Below are 20,236 nucleotides of genomic sequence, written 5' to 3' on the forward strand. Positions count from 1 at the left end.
ACTTTCTCATTATCCAAGACAAAATTTGTATGCAATGGTATGTACAATACGTCGTACGATTATTGCCGTGATCTACCATCGATAAATGAAGAGAGCAGTGGACCAGGAATGTATAAGACAAGAATCTTGTCAGACACCATACAAATGAGTAATTATTGGATATTTTTATTAAATTTATTTTTGTAAGTGCATTTCGAAAAGGACAAGGCTCGCTGCACACGGTGCAAATAGTCACTTTATAATACTTTGGCTATTTGCACACGGTGCAAATTGTCACTTTATAATATTTTGGCTATTTCCAAAGTATTATAAAGTGACTATTTGCACACTGAAGAGCTTGGTACCAGAAACTGTATTTATTTCACGGAAACCGAATATTGTCAATTTTAGTAACTTATATTATTCAAACAGTTTCATACTACATATATTTTGGTAAGAAAATTGTTAAGAAAAAGCCATAAATGAAAAAAATAATAATTCGACCAGCCAACTGAAAAGGCTGCAAGAAAATTTCCAACGATTGAAAAAAAAATTACAAGTGAATCAGCTTGCAAGTATCTTTCGATGAATTATTTTGTTTTCAATTTCAATCGATAAATAGTTAACGTTACGAAAATGTTTCGGAAAAGGTTGATGCCTCCTATTACAAAATCTACCCAGTATATCAGAAAAAGGAGTGACATTTCCTTTTACAAAATGTAACAATGAAGAGTATTACTTCTTCTACAAAATGCTTCGAAAAGGAAGTGATATTTACTTTTACAGACTGTAACAATGAAGTGGTAATACTCCATTCTACAAAATGCTACGATAAAGAAGTGATATTTCCTTTTACAAAATGCTTCAAAAAGGAGTGATTTTTCCTTTTACAAAATGTAACAACGAAGGAGTACTACTTCCTTTTACAATATGTAACAATAAAGAGTATTACTCATTCTACAAAATGCTACGATAAAGAAGTGATATTCCTTTTACAGAATGTAACAATGAAGAGTATTACTCACTCTACAAAATGTTTCGAAAAGGAAGTGATATTTCCTTCTACAAAATGCTTCGAAAAAGGAGTGATATGTCCTTTTACAAAATGTAACAATGAAGAGTGTTACTCCTTCTACAAAATGCTACGATAAAGGAGTGATATTTCCTTTTACAAAATTCTTCGAAAGACAATATTAACAAAGTGAGTGAAGCTTACTTTTAGTGTGCAAATAGTCTCTTCATTATATATATTCATTGTATTATAAAGAGACTATTTGCACCGTGTGCAAATAGCCAAAGTATTATAAAGTGACTATTTGCACCGTGTGGAAATAGCCAAAGTATTATAAAGTGACTATTTGCACAATGTGCAAATAGCATCAACCTTTCGAAAAAACTATGAGTGGACTGGAGGTTTCACGAGTCTAGCTATCCGCAACGCTATTTGCCTGTGATTTTATTGATATTCGTGATTCCATTTATCTTACAGGGGGCGATAATTTTTGGAAATGTTTTCTAAGATTGTGTTAGGTCTTCCGAAAGTTACTAAAATTTGCCGAAATATTTTTAAACAATTTTTTACAATTTAATATTCTAAAAATAAGTTCTTTCTCAAAGACATGAGGAAGCATCAAAAATTAAAAAAAAATACTTTCAGCTACCTACACAACATACGTGGAACTATTTCCCAGTTCAATTTGAGGTTTATTCATCGGTCCCGGGTAAAAAAAAAAGTGGTCGTGAGACGTCTTTTCGATACAGCTTTTTTGTATGGAGGTGAGACGTCTCTTTTTTGACCTTTGAGACTGGTTTAGTTCTCATAATTCATCCGAAATTCATCATAATTCATCCGAAACTGTGGAGAAGTCTCGTTTTAAATATTTTTCAAAGATGTTTGAGACTTTATGAGATTGTCAGAGTAGTCTCGTTTTCAATATTTTTCGAGAATCTGGAAGACTGACAGAGAAGTCTCATTTGGAATAATTTTTTTGAACTTCGAGAGACTGACGAGTAGTCTCATTCAGACTTGTTTGACAGAGTAGTCTGCTTTTCGAGACGGTGTGAGACTGAATGAGTAGTCTCGTTTCGACCTTTCGAGACGGTATGAGACTGAATGAGTAGTCTCATTTCGACTTTTCGAGACGGTATGAGACTGAATGAGTAGTCTCATTTCGACTTTTCGAGACGGTATGAGACTGAATGAGTAGTCTCATTTTAACTTTCGGAGACGGTATGAGACCGGATGAGTAGTCTCATTTCGACTTTTTGAGACGGTATGAGACTGGATGAGTAGTCTCATTTCGACTTTTTGAGATGGTATGAGACTGGATGAGTAGTCTCATTTCGACTTTTTGAGATGGTATGAGACTGAACGAGTAGTCTCATTTCGACTTTTTGAGACGGTATGAGACTGGATGAGTTGTCTCATTTCCACTTTCTGAGATGGTATGAGACTGGATCAGTAGTCTCATTTCCACTTTTTGAGACGGTATGAGACTAGATGAGTTGTCTCATTTCCACTTTCTGAGATGGTATGAGACTGGATGAGTAGTCTCATTTCCACTTTCTGAGACGGTATGAGACTAGATGAGCAGTCTCATTTCGACTTTTTGAGACGGTGGTCTGATGATAATTTTTAAAAAAAGACTGTTTGAGACGTCTCACATTTCGAGTTTTTTTTTAACTTTTTGAGTTTTTTTATTCTTTTTGAGAGGTCTCACATTTTGAGTTTTTTTTATTCTCTTTGAGACGTCTCACATTTTGAGTTTTTTTTATTCTCTCTGAGACGTCTCACATTTTGAGTTTTTTTTATTCTCTTTGAGACGTCTCACGTTTTGAGTTTTTTTAATTCTCTTTGAGACGTCTCACATTTTGAGTTTTTTTTATTCTCTTTGAGACGTCTCACATTTTAAGTTTTTTTTATTCTCTCTGAGACGTCTCACATTTTGAGTTTTTTTTATTCTCTTTGAGACGTCTCACGTTTTGAGTTTTTTTAATTCTCTTTGAGACGTCTCACATTTTGAGTTTTTTTTATTCTCTTTGAGACGTCTCACATTTTGAGTTTTTTTATTCTTTTTGAGAGGTCTCACATTTTGAGTTTTTTTTTATTCTTTTTGAGACGTCTCACATTTTGAGTATGTTAGACTGTTTTTGAGTCTCATATTCTCTGTCCCGTTTTTTGTCATTTGTTACTTCTCTGTTGAGTTCATAGATGGCCACAACTTTTCATTTCTCTTACAATTCACTAGATCCAATTTGTACAGAAGAAGTTGACTGAAATGATTGTAATAATGTTTAGTAATATTTTGATTTTTTTTACCTTTTTTTTATTTTGTGATGTATTTTGCGGTCACCCATCCAAGTACTAACCGCGACCAATGATGCTTAACTTTCGGATCGGACCACCAACGACGTTACGCTTGCTGCTAAATCTGATATATCTATTGGCAGTTTTATTTTTGAACCGTTGTTACAATTTCCGAGACTAAACGAGTGGTCTCTTTTCAAATAATTTTTCTTTGCACCTTCCGAGACTGACCGAGTAGTCTCGTTTCGAATATTTTCCGAGAATGTTTGACGATGAACGAGAAGTCTTTTCGGATTTTTTTTGTTAGACGAGATGAGGCTGACCGAGTGGTCTCCGATTTAATACTTTTCGAGACTGAACGAGTGGTCTCTTTTCGAATAATTTTTCTTTGCACCTTCCGAGACTGATCGAGTAGTCTCGTTTCAAATATTTTCCGAGAATGTTTGAGGATGAACGAGACTGAACGAGTGGTCTCTTTGCTAACATTTACGGGTGTGCGAGACTGGAAGAGTGGTCTTATTTGGCAAAAATATTTTCTTAGACTTTTGAGAACGGAAAAGTGTTCTCATTTCGACAAAATGTTTTCTTGGATTTTTAAGAACCAAAAAGTGGTCTCATTTGGCAAAAATATTTTCTTAGACTTTTGAGAACGGAAAAGTGTTCTCATTTCGAGAAAATATTTTATTCGAATTTTGAGAACGGAAAAGTGTTCTCATTTCGAGAAAATATTTTCTTCCAATTTTGAGAACGGAAAAGTGGTCTCATTTCGAGAAAATATTTTATTCGAATTTTGAGAACGGAAAAGTGTTCTCATTTCGAGAAAATATTTTCTTCCAATTTTGAGAACGGAAAAGTGGTCTCATTTCGAGAAAATATTTTCTTGGACTTTTGAGAACGGAAAAGTGTTCTCATTTCGACAAAATGTTTTCTTGGACTTTTGAGAACCAAAAAGTGGTCTCATTTGGCAAAAATATTTTCTTAGACTTTTGAGAACGGCAAAGTGTTCTCATTTCGACAAAATGTTTTCTTGGATTTTTGAGAACCAAAAAGTGGTCTCATTTGGCAAAAATATTTTCTTAGACTTTTGAGAACGGAAAAGTGTTGTCGAAATGAGAACACTTTTCCGTTCTCAAAAGTCTAAGAAAATATTTTTGCCAAATGAGACCACTTTTTGGTTCTCAAAAGTCCAAGAAAACATTTTGTCGAAATGAGAACACTTTTCCGTTCTCAAAAGTCCAAGAAAATATTTTCTCGAAATGAGACCACTTTTCCGTTCTCAAAATTGGAAGAAAATATTTTCTCGAAATGAGAACACTTTTCCGTTCTCAAAATTCGAATAAAATATTTTCTCGAAATGAGACCACTTTTCCATTCTCAAAATTGGAAGAAAATATTTTCTCGAAATGAGAACACTTTTCCGTTCTCAAAATTGGAAGAAAATATTTTCTCGAAATGAGAACACTTTTCCGTTCTCAAAATTCGAATAAAATATTTTCTCGAAATGAGACCACTTTTCCGTTCTCAAAATTGGAAGAAAATATTTTCTCGAAATGAGAACACTTTTCCGTTCTCAAAATTGGAAGAAAATATTTTCTCGAAATGAGAACACTTTTCCGTTCTCAAAATTCGAATAAAATATTTTCTCGAAATGAGACCACTTTTCCGTTCTCAAAATTGGAAGAAAATATTTTCTCGAAATGAGAACACTTTTCCGTTCTCAAAATTGGAAGAAAATATTTTCTCGAAATGAGAACACTTTTCCGTTCTCAAAATTCGAATAAAATATTTTCTCGAAATGAGACCACTTTTCCGTTCTCAAAATTCGAATAAAATATTTTCTCGAAATGAGAACACTTTTCCGTTCTCAAAATTGGAAGAAAATATTTTCTCGAAATGAGACCACTTTTCCCTTCTCAAAATTGGAAGAAAATATTTTCTCGAAATGAGAACACTTTTCCGTTCTCAAAATTCGAATAAAATATTTTCTCGAAATGAGACCACTTTTCCGTTCTCAAAATTGGAAGAAAATATTTTCTCGAAATGAGAACACTTTTCCGTTCTCAAAATTCGAATAAAATATTTTCTCGAAATGAGAACACTTTTCCGTTCTCAAAATTGGAAGAAAATATTTTCTCGAAATGAGAACACTTTTCCGTTCTCAAAATTGGAAGAAAATATTTTCTCGAAATGAGAACACTTTTCCGTTCTCAAAATTCGAATAAAATATTTTTTCGAAATGAGAACACTTTTCCGTTCTCAAAATTGGAAGAAAATATTTTCTCGAAATGAGAACACTTTTCCGTTCTCAAAATTCGAATAAAATATTTTCTCGAAATGAGAACACTTTTCCGTTCTCAAAATTGGAAGAAAATATTTTCTCGAAATGAGAACACTTTTCCGTTCTCAAAATTCGAATAAAATATTTTCTCGAAATGAGACCACTTTTCCGTTCTCAAAATTGGACGAAAATATTTTCTCGAAATGAGAACACTTTTCCGTTCTCAAAATTCGAATAAAATATTTTCTCGAAATGAGAACACTTTTCCGTTCTCAAAATTGGAAGAAAATATTTTCTCGAAATGAGAACACTTTTCCGTTCTCAAAATTCGAATAAAATATTTTCTCGAAATGAGAACACTTTTCCGTTCTCAAAATTTGAATATTTTTTTTTTTTTAAATGAGACTACTCGGTCAGTCTCGGAAAGTATTAAATCCGAGACCACTCGGACAGCCTCATCACGTCTAACAAATGAAAGTCTAAAAAGACTACTCATTCATCCTCAAACATTCTCGAAAAGTAGTCGAAACGAGACCACTCGGTCAGTCTCGGAAAGTGTAAGGAAAAATTATTCGAAAAGAGACCAATTGTCCAGTCTCGGAAAGTATTAAATCCGAGACCACTCGGACAGTCTCATCACGCCTAACAAATAAATGTCAAAAAAGACTACTCATTCATTCTCAAACATTCTCGAAAAGTAGTCGAAACGAGACCACTCAGCTTCTCTCGTTCATTCTTATTCATTTACATAAAATAAATTAAAATTGAGACTTCTCGCAAACTGAAAAAGTCAATGAGACCGAAATGAGACCCTTGAGACTACGTATTTTTCGGTCTCACTGAGACTGAAATTTTTACCCGGGGTGCCTGGATTGATCGATTCAACAAGGGTTGAAAATTTCATACACATTTATCTAACGGTTAACTTCAGTGCAAGTAATTGAAAAACAAAAATTATTTGAACAAAGACTGGCCGAAGAAATTATTTTTTGCCTTCATCTATGTTAACAGCTCCTTATATCAATGTCTTCATGACAATTCCCACATTACTTTTGGCTGGAGGTGGGTCCTGGACCTCGAATAGCAGTTACACATTACATGACAGCAACTACGCCCCCGAAGTTGATGGCGATTCGGTTTATGCTCTTCGAAATATGTTTAACTTTAGGTAAAGGAACTATTCTAACAGCTCTACCGATTGGATCTGCCCTTGCCGGTTTCATAGTCGTTAGAGATCCAACATTTCTTACCGGTCAAACGCGTAACTTTACTATCATTTACATAATTTCGCTGGTCATCGATGTGGTTGCTCTGCTATGGGTTATATTCATGGTGAACGAACGGATTGCGCGGCAGCAACAAAAAGACGTCGAAGCTAAATTACAAGAAAAGTGCGAAAGTGATGGTGCCGAGGCACTTCTGACGAGTACCACGGATGAAAACGATGGCAAAGTTCATCCATTTAAACTGTTGTTCAGTTTGGAAAATGCGAAGTCGATGTTAAACGTTGTGTTGAAGGAGAGACCAAACAAAGGCAGGAAGCAATTTATGTTGGTCATCCTTTCGTTATCGATAATTTTCGGCGAACAAATTGGTAATTCGATGTAATGGAAGTAGTGCGAAATGTGATTTTTGATATTAAATTTCATCCACACAGCATTGACGTCTCTGAATAGTCAATTTATTCAACGAGTCTACCTTTGGAATCCGGACTACACAGCGTATACGGGTGCAATAAGCATTAGCCCTATTCACGTTAAAAAAATGTGGTTCAGATCCTTCGGAGGAATGTCGATTTCGTTTCATTATCAAACACTAAACAATTCTCTAGAACATCATAATTGACAAAGAATTGTTTCTGAGTCGCGCAACGCAATCGAAAATGCATGCGTTTCTATGCGTTACCATGCGTTTCTATGCGTTTTCATGTAAACTTTGAATGCGTTGCGCGACTCAGAAACAATTTTTTGTCAATTATGATGTTCTAAAGAATTGTTTAGTGTCCAATAATGAAACGAAATCGACATTCCTCCGAAGGATCTGAACCACAATTTTTTAACGTGAGTAGGGCTAATAAGCATGGTCATCGCATCCATTTGCACAATGACCGTCATACCAATTATGTCAAGAATTCTTAACATATGGGACATTCCGTTGGCTATTTTCGGCTACGTAGTAAACTAACCTGTAAACCTAATCAGAGGCAGTTGGTTATCCGAAAATGGTAATTTTCGAAAGCTATCCGGGAACGGTGTATCATGTGATTGCGGGTCTGATGTTGATACCGATTTCTGTTATGGTTTGGATATGCTTTCGTACAGAACGACAAACTATCGATGGTATTAACAATAGCAGCGGAAAGGAGCAGCACAAACCACAAAATAAACATGTGATACGCGATACAAATGATGATGGGTGTGCTTGATTGGAGAATTGATTGGGAGTAGATCGAATGATTTTGTAGTAATTTTTGATTTTTCAAATTTGGTCTGAAATCGTGTTCCTTTATAATGTCTAGCGTTCATATTGACTATTTGCACCCGAGTGCAAATAGTTTTCATATTAACTATTTGCACCCGCCGCGTGCAAATAGTGTACATATTGACTATTTGCACTCGGGTGCAAATAGCATCCATATTGACTATTTGCACCCGGGTGCAAATAGTGTTCATATTGACTATTTGCACTCGGGTCCAAATAGTGTTCATATTGACTATTTGCACTCGGGTGCAAATAGCATCTGCCGCATTCATATTAGAGATGAGCAGGCCGACGTTTTTTCAATACCCGACCCGATCCAATTTTTTGAACCCGAGCCCGACCCGACCCGAGACTTTTCTCTTCGCGGCCCGACCCAACCCGACCCGAAAAAATAATCGGCCCGACGTGACCCGACTTTTTTTTACTATAAGAAATTTAATGAAAAATCATTTTCTACGCATAAAAGCTTTGCAATAATCTTATACGCGAAGTAAAATAATAAAATAAGTTAGTGTTTCATGCTTTATAGGCTTTTATCGGCTTACTTTAAATTTGTATTTCTAAGTCGGGCCGGCCCGAATTTTTGTTTTCAAAGCCCGACCCGACCCGGCCCGAATGAATTTTCAAAACCCGGACCCGAACCCGATCGGGCCGGGTCGGGTCGGGTCGGGCCGATGTATTTCGGGCGGCCCGCTCATCTCTAATTCATATTGATTATTTGCACCCGGGTGCAAATAGTCACTTCGTAAATTAAATCTTCCAACTTATATACCCGAAATCGAGGGTAGACAGACATATCTAACACAAACGGTTGATCTGAAGACAAAAATGACTCTCATAATTCACTTATACAAATAGGTGCTCGATAACATTTACATGCGTGCGGCTCGCATTTTCCATTGTAATTTTTATATGTATTCGACCTCAGAAGCCACAACCACTTTCAAAAAAATTCTTCGAAGCTTGTGTGGCTAGTGTGAGGTGATCAAAAACCGAAAACTTGCACTTTTCTTACAGAAATTTCTCGTGGGTGTCATTAGAAAGGTAATAAGAGATTGAAGTTTTGATCAATTCGACGCAGAACGTTATTCCAAGTAAAAAATTGTTCTACGACATGCCTCCACAGATTTTTTTCATAAAATTATTTTGTTTACAAAGTGTGACCCTAAATCGACCCAATTTTGCCATCTGCCTAAAATGTGCCGGAGGCCGGCACACCTCTTACACCTCTTACACAAGCTTCGAAGAATTTTTTTGAAAGTTGTTTTGGCTTCTGGGGTCGAATACCTTAGAAAGATAAGAAGGCGATGAGCGGGGTCAGACTGAAACAGTTTGACAGGAACCTGGATAAAAATCCTTTGTTCCAAAAATGGACCCGCTCATTCCTTTGTTTATTCAAAAGTAATAAGGAAATTGAAAACGGATAAAAACAGATGGAAACAGTTACAATAAATAAAACAAAAGCAAAAAGTTAATGGGCTCAAAGGCCAGATTCATAATCATCCCAGTCTGTTGGTGCGTTGAAGAAAAGTTGTAAATTTCTCCAGATCTAGATTAGCAAGGTTCGATTGCGTCAGTTCAGGTTTTCCAAGGAACGTTATTTTAAGGCGACGATATCTGATACATTCCAAAATGACAAACACACGACCATGTACGTTTCGTGTACCTCGAGAAATTTCTGTAAGAAAAGTGCAAGTTTTCGGTTTTTGATCACCTCTTACCAGTCACACAAGCTTCGAAGAATTTTTTTGAAAGTTGTTTTGGCTTCTGGGGTCGAATACCTTACTGGGCACATATAAAAATTTCAATAGAAAATGCGTCTGATTTCGGTCTTCTGTCTTTCAGAAGAGTCCCTCAGTGTCTGTCAATGCTTTAAATTAATATTTCAATACCAGGAATTTCGAAAAGAAGCGTAGTTTCTTCTTTTTCAGAAAGCAATCTGACTAGATAATTGTATTGTATAAATAAAAAAAATCTTGAAATTAATTTTCTCCTTCCTTTTTAAATTCAGAGCAAATAATTTTCAATTTTCCATAAAGAAAAATACGAGCAAAAAAACTCTTCGTTGTGAAATCGCAATTTCATTTTCAGAAAATGTTAAATTTATACTATTTGTACTACTGTGCTTTTAAAATTCGTCTCAACTGTGTGTATAAAATAACGTGTACAACCATCTATACACAACAAAAATGTACATAAAATGCAATGCACTCAATCCAAATTGAGTTTGCACAAGATTCATATTGGGGAAAAGTCTTTCGTCCCAATCTGCCATATAATACCACCTAACTGAAATATCAGTGTATTGCATCGCGTCTATCCATTCTATCCATACAGCCCAGTCCCACACTCACTCTTATAAATAACTTGATGCACACGATATATAGAATACAAGCGGTGGATGTACATATAACACAAGCTGTGGATATGGCATTCTGTATGATTTTTTTTTTTTGTAAAAGAGGCGATACCTCAAGAGTGATCTTGACTCGTTCCAATCTCTCCGGATAGGATGAATGGGTGAATTATGTTCCATACTGACTTTTTCATTTTATATTTACGTTTGCATCGGAGCGCACTGGTTCTTCTGTTCTTCTCTCTATGTGTGCTAAACTGGACTTTTATGACGGCGAAAATAAAATTTCCAAATAAATAATAAAATATTTTATGTTTTTCGTTGCTTCAATTTCTTCTCATTTTTGGTGTATGGGTTTGGTATAGTCCCATTCCACTCTTTCTGTTCGTTATATGTATATAATATTTCGTACCGAGCAAATGCATTAGTTATGTTGATTAAACAAGAATATCACATTTTTCCCATTATTTTACAAGGAATAAACTTTCAACAAAATTTTCCAAAGCACAGAAAAATGCTCGACTGTTAAAAAACATTTTTTTTGTCGTCAATGTTTCCAACTCAATAAGATTAAATTTGTTTCGTTTTTTTTATAAATTTTTATTTTTACTTCATTGTCATTTATAGTCGTTCTACGTTTTTAAACGTGCACGACTAAATTAACAGGAGAGCGAACCGAACAACAACAACAAAAAAAGTTCCACCATAAAATGGTATAGCAGAAACTGGCAAGTGAATTATGTTCGTCAATTTAAAATTGTCACTTTTAAAAATGCCATTTAGAACATTTTTAATTGCCATCTAAATTATTTGCAATTCTTTGTTGGATTAAGTATCCATCACGCCATCATCAGTTCAGTTCTTTTTTTTTCCTTCTCTCAATGATTGCCCTCCTCCAACCGTTCGGGTTTGATACGGTTCCGAGAGAGGGACTGGTATACAAATGAAGGCAGAATACTGAAGGAAACCGGGTTGATGGATATTCTAAAAAAAAAAAAAGAAAAGTTGAAAGAATGATACGGGGGGAAAAAATACGAAATTCGTGACTTTGTTATTAATGCCATTTCGCGTTGTTTAATTGAAACTATTAAAATTTGCAGGCAATTTTCTTTTCATTTCGCTTTTTTATTCCGACTGTCTTTCGGTCATAGATAAATCTACCGCTATTTGTTATATACGTTCGAGGGGTGTTGTGCTGAATTAAAATTGAAAGAATTCGTTTCGATTGTTCTGTACGTCAGTCCACGTTCATTCGTTTATCGGATAGATTTCTGTATTCTTGTTGGTCGCATTTATCAGTGAGCACGAAACCTCTCAACTAATAACTGTTCAGTCTGTTTATCTGGTCCTATCGCAGATTGTTCTTTATGTCAGAATATTCAAGTTCAAGTAAATAGTCATTCAGACAGAACGTAATCTTCTGAAGGACATCTGTAAAAAGAAAATTCAACCTTCATGTGGTATTATATCCTAATCTATGTCTTCGAATGTTTTGTTTATTTCTTCAGTCTTTTTTACTCATTTCATTGCGTTTGGGCTTGCAGAGATTTTATGTTTTAATTATTTTTTCAGGTTTATTTATTTTAAGCCATCAAATTCACATCAGTAGGGCTAAACGGGTTAAAAATTACGAATATTTTTGGATCATCCACTTTCTGTGTATATCTCCTATTCTTTGTCTTCCCTTTACAATCGTTTTAACTCATTGCAGGCTCACTACTGGATTATGGTCCATGGTGGGAAATATCTATTTTCCGTACGAAATATAAAATTTTCTCACTCGCTCCGCTCGTCAGTTTGGAGCAACGTATTTCAAGCCATCAAATTCCATAGTGATGCAAATTTGATGGCTTGAACAATACAAACATTTTCTGTTTTACCAAAAGGGTTAAAAATGCAGATAAATTTTGGATGTTTCCCTGTGGTACTGTCTCCAAATCTTTGCCTTCGATTGTATTGTTAATTTTTACAGTCGTTGTAGCAATGAGGTAGCAGCACGTTTGGACGTACGTATTTTAAGCCATCAAGTCCATATCATAAGGCATAACGGGAATATTACAGAAATTTTCTGTTTTATCAAGGGGTTAAAAATGCTTATAATTTTGGGTAATTCAGTTCACGACCTCATAGCTGGTTATATGCTATCGACAACGATGACAAAAATAAGAGGTGACCTTCGGTTAGTATTTTCTTATGTAGCGAACTGTATGATAAATATGTAAAGACACTGCAATGGTTGAAGTAAAAGATTAGCAAATACAAGTGAAGTAACAGATTTACTGATTTTGTGTAGATATGCTTGCCGGTTCTAAAATGTTAGAAATAAATGAAATTATTCCTCAAAACAGAACCGTCTAATATATGGCTCATCGATATTTGAAGGATAAGAAATTCATTCATTCGGCTGCAAAGAATGATAAAGCCATTAAAGTTCTCTTTTTTTATATGTCAAACGCACAGCCACAAATAATAATATAAAGAGGAAAACCGAATCAATCAAGTCAATTGAACGACTATTTATCACGGCTAAATAAGTTGACATTAAACACTCTTTATTGTAATATTATAAATGAAGATATAGAAGGGGATGACGGAGACGTCTCATTTTTAAAGTGATTTCTTTCAAACCCTCAATTTATTTTACTTAAAACTAAACTACGTGTCATTAGTCTTCCGATTATGTTTATGTATTTTGTGTGTTTCGTAGATTGTGTTTTATAAAATAAATTTCGAAGCATTAGTAACAAGGACGAATGTGTGTACCGAGAGCAATGATGGTTTTTTTTTCTTTTCATGAAATTTATATAAAAAATAGCGTCTAGGTAATACAATGCATAATGAGATGCGAGGTAACACAGATTTAAGGTTTTTTTTGTTTTGGAATAACAAATATCAATGAGCTGTTGAAACGTATGCGATAATTTGTTAAACGTTGCAAATCGTAAGGGCTTTTTGTATTGAATATGGTAAAATGACATCGACTCCAATACCCTTAGATGTTGCTCATTAACCTCCTAAAAGTCTAACCGAAAATTGAGCAGCTGCTGCCTTTGAATCATTCGAACAGAATTTAAATGAGACGACTCCACGACGCAGTAGTTCAAAAATCTCATAACTCAAATAAATGATAGTTAATAAAATCTGTTTTTTTTCGCCTGGAGTGCGTTGGTACAACACTTCGAACAAAAGTTACTGAATATTACTAGATTTAGAAACAGTTACAGATAATACAGTCAGTGTATTAAAATATTGAGCTAAAGAACTAAAAATAACGAATAATTGTAAATTTTGTTACTTCCTATGTTTAAATTATCGCCTATAGTTCTGTGGCACGGAATCTGTGCAAAATCTCTAACTTCGTTGTTTTACGTTACATTTGGCTAAACATGAGTACTTGCCCTTTAAGTTAAAAAGATTTATTCAATATAGCGAAAAAAAGGCTGCTAGGCGCAACCAGCAAAAGTACTTTAAGTACTTGCCCTAATTTTCCCTTTTGTGGTAATAGCTCAAACAATTTGCAATGGATGTAGATTTCGGTATAAAGTTAACGAAATCCAAATTGAGTGTAGTTCTCTAATTGTTGGTATTTTTACTTGGGTGTATCGCTGTTATCCTCGACCAATACTTATCAAAATGTTCCTGAACTTCGACATTTTCCATGTCAAACTTGTAATTATTCGTCAAAGCATGATGTGTTAAAATAGATGATCCTTCCATTTTTTCATTTCTAATGTCCAGTGCATACCTGTACTGTACGTCCTATTGCATAATCTCTGCTTTGTGTGACCAATGTATTTTCCAGGACAATCCATACACTTCACTCTGTAAACAACTTTTGATTTGTTTGGTGGTGCTATTTTGTACTTAGTCTGAGTGAAAACATTATTCACTTTGTTTACAGTTTTCGTTGAGAGTATGATGTTGTGTTTTTTAAGCGCTTTTTCCATTCTTTCCGATAATCCGATATTGTTTTTTTTTTTATTAAGTTTTGTAAGTTATTTGTGATAGATTTTGCTAATGTTGTTAGAGTATTTAGAATTCTACCTTTCTATATTGTTACAGCCTGAAGAAGCTCTCAATAAATGAGCGAAATATTGCGACAATAAACTTCGTTTTTTCTTTGGTTGTTCTGCCGATACACCCAAGTAAAAATACCAACAATTTCATTGGACGGCAAAGTAAATTACCAAATATGTAGTTCTCTAAGATCATTTCCCCAATTTATCCAAAATTTACCGTCTTTTTTCCAACATTTTTCCATACAGTCGGCGACTTTAAAAGAAGTGACGTATTTCCTTTCAGCTGTTTTACGTCATTAAACGGTTTTACTATTACCACGCGCAAGCGTCTAAATTGTTCGCCCTTATACACAAGCATTTGTTTGGAAGAGTGGAGCAGCTGACACAAAATGTGACACTAATTTGAAAGTTGCCGACTGTATTTTTCCTAAATAATTTTTCGCAAAGATAGGAAATATTTTGAGGAAAAGCGGGAAAATTCAGGAAACATTGTTAAAAGGTTAGACAAATTTTTCACAAAAATACTCTAGGTAGTTCTGGTCCTGTCCAAATCTTTTTGTTCATCAAATCACTTTATCAACGGTCTTTTATATTCCATCTTTTCTTTCGACCGAAAGAGACACATTACAAATTCCATATCCTGTTACATATCTGGCAATAGGAATAACATTTTGTGAATCATTTCCTACAAGAAAATTAGCCATTTTTCCGAAGTATCTAATAAAATTCATCGAAATGGCAGATGGTTTTGTGTTCATGAGCATTGCTTTTGATGTGCCTAATGTGGGGCTAATGGTCTGTGAATCAAATTTCATCTATTTTTTTTCGTTCATCTTCCTCTACACTACGCAGCAATATCATATCGTATTGAGTGGATTATGACTGTGGGTGGCAAATGGTTTAAGAGGATGTGTATAAACATAAAAATCGTAATAATATTTTTGAATAAAATTTCCTTTTATATTGCCAAAGTGGAAAAGCTGGCTTATTGATGCTTAACGTTCTGTTGATTGGTATAATAAAAACTTTTGATTTTTCTGTTACCAATCTACTGATTTCTTTTACATCATTGTTTTGTGAAGAGGAAATGAAAAGTAAAACCGCACATCATGGGGGCGTACAAGAAACTCAGGGAGAGATATACGGAAGAGCACATGAGCAAGGTTTTTTTTCCAATCACCAATAATCGAATATACATTCACTGGTATCGATGAATGGTTTTTAGACTTGCGCCTTGTTATTGGAAGAATTGCTCAAGTGGACCGCCCTACATTATCAACAAATGTCCTAATTGTTATCTTTGGCATGTAAAAGCTGCTGATAAGTTCATACTTGTACGATGAAAAGTTCTATTTCCCGCTCTGAAACATTATACTGTAAAATTGATGTAAGTGAAGAATACCGATTCGGTTACCAATTTCCTAAATCATTGGTGTATATACAAGCAACGAGTGTATGGCATGATATTTATACTCACTAATTCTGTCGATATAGCTCGCGTTTCAATGGTTAATTAAAAGCATGACACTTGAAGTATTGAAATTGGATGTCCTTATTAATGGTCGGTATTTGTATATTACACTTTCCAGTACACAGAGTGAAAACTCACACCATTTCTCATTTAGCAAAAATAATCGCAAACCTTCAAAATTAATGAACGACTTATAACGGGCGTTCGTAATTATTGTTGTTTTGTTCTTATTAAATTTACACTTATAAATTGAGGTAAAATTGAACCGCTATACACAACGAACAACATCAGCTCAAAAGTCATCAAAATTAACAGATGATTAAGGATTTAATCATTGCTAAATAATATGAAACAAAATGCGATGGCGTGTTGTAATATAACATCGTTTTTAACAATAATTTGTTGAATTTCGTTGTTAGATCTAATTTTGCCGTGGAAGGGGGGATGGTTCGGTTGGCGTATAAAAGGCGCGCGCTTTTTTGATGGAGTAAATGGTGTGTTGTTGAGGTGTTTTGTTGGAAAATTTGTGTGCGTTTTTTTTTCGGCTGTGTTTTCTTTGATGGGGGAGAACAAGAAGTTAAATTGTATGACGGGTGTATGTATATATAAATAGGGGTGATACAATAAATGGGTTGAGTTTTGTAGGTGTGAAAAGCTATATAAATGACACCGAAATATGGTAATTAAACATCCTGGGTCATGTTTTGACATATCACCTTTTATTGTGGCGGATGATTCGGATATGCGGCTGTTTACATTGAATTAGTTTTGAATGATTTGACGGTAAGTGATGGGTTTCGTGAGATATATTTTTGTGGAACCATTCATTCTTCATTCCATTATCCGCGATTAAAATTTACGGTGTAGTGCCATTTCGTTTATTAGGTCGTGGTATTTTCAAAGGTTGAGATCGAAAAAGCTGTCTGAAAATATCCGAGATTTTGTTGAATACAGTGTCTAAGTTGGTTTGTTTTTCTCGGATAAGACGTGGGCGTATTCAATTTGCTTCAGTTCTCTTTTCATAAAAATACGGCTGAACCCTGAACACTCCGCTAAAAGCTATTCACTCAATCCACCTGAACCCTGACTTTGTTTTCCTGCCTATCGATTATTTATTTATGAATTATGCTAAGAATAATCACAACTTCGTTAAGTATGCAATTAAACGTTCCCATTGTTTGTCTCACACAGCATACATAATACAAACGAAAATCGTATTATTCATGTTCAACTCACAGCGGATAGAGAGAAAAAAATAATAATAATAAAAAATCTCAAATAATTTGAGGGCAAAGATGGTCCCAGCGGAGACACATTTTTCTCATTCCGTTTATTTTATTTTTCCCAACATATAGACACATTAATGTGTACACCGTTTCGTTTTGGTATAGTGGTGTCGTGTATGGAACGAGTGAATGCAAAATAATTCTTTTGAGACTTATGCGAATTGGAAGGACTTACTGATTTGGATCGGCGCAGCGGTAGGTATGTTATAGTCGAAAACGAATTTATAGAGATGATAGTGTAGGTTTCAAATATGGAGAACTTTCATAGGAACGTTTGCAACCAAAAAATCGTTAGGCAACCCTCCCTTAAATCTTCTTTTTTTTTAAATCAACTCGTACCTAATGCGAGGTCGAGAGTGACGACAGAAATAAGCGATGAGCTGAGATTATCATGGTCTCTTGTAGTAAAATATATGTTAAAACTAATGAAGTACAAGATTTTGTATCAAATTGTCGACAAATCTTCTATCGAAAGAAGTAGCAGATTCTATGATTATATTGGTGATGTGATGGTAAGTGGCATAGTTAAGGTTGCTAACCAATCAAAAAATTGAAAAAAATATTAATGACAGTCATGTCATCTGTTCTCGACAGCGACGACAGAAATAAATGTTGACCTCTTTCACAGTCTTTTGTAGTGAAATGTATGTTAAAACTAATGAAGTAGAAGATTTTGCTTCAATTTGTCCAATGCTGTAAACTTTGGGTAGGTCACGCGGATACAAATACGCGGGTTTGACACCACATTTGTTGATAAAATGACGGATTTCATACAAAAATTCAACTACTGTGATGATTGTCATCGTCGTGATGATGTAGTGAATTTTTTTTTGTATGTAAAATCACCAGCCATGGTGTGTTCTCGCGTATCTAATAAAATGGCGGCCTGCGTGACCTCCCCAAAGTTTAGAGCCTTGAATTTGTCGACAAATCTTCTATCGAAAGAAGTAGCAGATTCTCTGATTATATTGGTGACATGATGGTGGTCAGCGGCATAGTTAAGGTTGCTAAGCAAAAAAAACTGTAAAAATATTACGGACAGTAACTTATACACATTTAAAAAATATTTTATTAATTAATTTGGTTAACATACGGTCAGTTATGTCATCTGTTCTCAAGAGTGACGACGGAAATAAATGTTCAGTTGGGGTCTCACAACCTTATGTGGTCAAATATATGTTAAAACTAATGAAACACAAGATTTTGTTTCAAATTGTCGACTAATCTTTTATGGAAAGAAGTAGCCGATTCGATGATGATATTGATGATCATACTACTATGTCAGTGGCAGGGCTAATGTAACTTATAATACAAAATATTACGGACTGCGAACTGTGGTTATTGTGGTATTTTGTAGTAAAAGTTTTGTTAAAACTAATGAAGTACAAGATTTGTTTCAATTTGTCGAAAATCTTCGAAAAAATAGCAAATTCGATGATGATATTGGCAGTTTGATGGCGGTCCGTGAAATAGTTAAAGTTACTCACCAAGTAAGTAAGTACTTTTCACGTATAGAGACACTCAATTTTTTCCCACACAAAATCGGCAAAATTTGAAAATGTACCTTTCTACCTTTCTTTACTCATCGGGCAATTTAAAAATAAATAGGAAGGTAATCTACTTATTACCAACAATCGTAAGTGTCTTCGTTATGAGTGTCCCAGACAATTTGAACTTTAAACTTTAGTTTTTGTCTTCATTCATTTTGCTCGGTATGGGTGATACAAAACGGAAATGGTTGGGGTAATATTTTTTCACAGAAAAATATGTTTACAAAAACAAAATATTATTAATAAGGTTTAATTCATGGGCGAGGTTGTTACGTATGTGTGTATGTTGTATAGATGAATTCGGATTAAACGAGAGGAGATTAATTTAGATCGCAGCAAAATGAATAGAATTTTAAATTGAAATGTTTTTTTTTTGTGAAATATTTATAAGGACAAATGATAAATAAATTAATCTTCTTAAGCATAGACATGTTTGGAAATATAAAGAGCAAAAGGTAAATGCACTCTATAATGTGGTACGGCGAACCGAATAAAACACAAAAAAAAATATTCGCTGACGAGAAAAGAGATCGTATAATTCTTGCCTCCATCGTCATGTGGATATTATACCTCCAAATTCACCACATAAACATACCTCAGGAGTATTGATTAAAAAACTTTTTATTATTATTTTATTATTTTTTCTCGTTCATTTTTTCCATTCGTCCCACCGGGGAGTTATAAAATAATATGGATTGGGGGCAAAAGAATAAAAAGTTTTCAAATCTTGTTAAGGATGAATTGGTTTTTTTCATCCATTCTCTCCACTGTTTGTGTGTGTGTTGAACTGGTTCGCCTCTCGTTCATCTCAACAGAACATTTTTTCTACCACGTCGATTTTTTCTAATAACAAAGCTATATTGTCGGGCTATGGTTTTCACTTTGGGTTAATTATTAAAAAATAAAAGAATTTTTTTTCTTGTTGCAAAACATTGTTAAGTCTGTGTTCCTTTTTCATAAATATTTTATACAAAGCGAAATTGTTCAATAATACAGAAAATGGAAGAGGCATTGAACCGAGAAAAGAAACATTGAAATAAAAAAAAGAAAAGTGGAAAACGAGAAAAGAAAAATTATACGAACACAACAAGCAATGAGCAATTATTTTCATTTTATCCGAGGAAATATTGTCGGTATCGGAAAATAATTACCCCATAAATTATAAATAAATTGCTGTTTAAAATTACTTTATTCGGCATTTAAATTATAAATTCTTTTTTTTTCTGTGTGTGTATGTTGTTCTCTGCACAAAATGATGAAGAGGAAATGTACATTTTCTGTGCGGGTTTCATTGCCGCCGCGCACATAGCCATGTAATTTGCCGTTCAATTCGATTCGGGAAAAGTAGGCAATAAAGAACTTCAAAGATCCATATTTTATACGATTATGGCTATAAAGCTAATTATGCTAATAAATATTCTATTAGGATAAGATTTATTGATTTATTCTCTTGCCATTAAATTTGCGCTCATTTTTTTTGGGCTGAAATCGGAATTTTTATGAACGAAA

General features: G+C 34.3%; 1 protein-coding gene across 1 annotated transcript; it reads left to right on the forward strand.

Moving 5' to 3' along the window:
* The first annotated feature begins 6,450 nt into the window (after positions 1-6,450).
* On the forward strand, positions 6,451-7,790 carry LOC119077650. Its single transcript, XM_037184867.1, has 4 exons — positions 6,451-6,500; positions 6,576-7,158; positions 7,222-7,297; positions 7,637-7,790. Exons 2-4 carry the CDS (start codon positions 6,663-6,665, stop codon positions 7,746-7,748), a joined length of 684 nt encoding a protein of 227 aa, XP_037040762.1. The 5' UTR covers positions 6,451-6,500; positions 6,576-6,662; the 3' UTR covers positions 7,749-7,790.
* Positions 7,791-20,236: the final 12,446 nt, after the last annotated feature.

Source organism: Bradysia coprophila, unplaced genomic scaffold (genome assembly GCF_014529535.1).
Source record: "Bradysia coprophila strain Holo2 unplaced genomic scaffold, BU_Bcop_v1 contig_24, whole genome shotgun sequence".
Taxonomy (NCBI): Eukaryota; Metazoa; Arthropoda; class Insecta; order Diptera; family Sciaridae; genus Bradysia; species Bradysia coprophila.

What these genes read in the sequence shown, in the direction of transcription:
- LOC119077650 (XM_037184867.1), top strand. Translation starts at nt 6,663, where the DNA reads ATGACAGCAACTACGCCCCCGAAGTTGATGGCGATTCGGTTTATGCTC. An exon ending in AATTTTCGGCGAACAAATTG is followed by an intron (nt 7,159 to 7,221) that starts GTAATTCGATGT and finishes TCATCCACACAG; the next exon opens with CATTGACGTCTCTGAATAGT. An exon ending in TACACAGCGTATACGGGTGC is followed by an intron (nt 7,298 to 7,636) that starts AATAAGCATTAG and finishes GTGAGTAGGGCT; the next exon opens with AATAAGCATGGTCATCGCAT.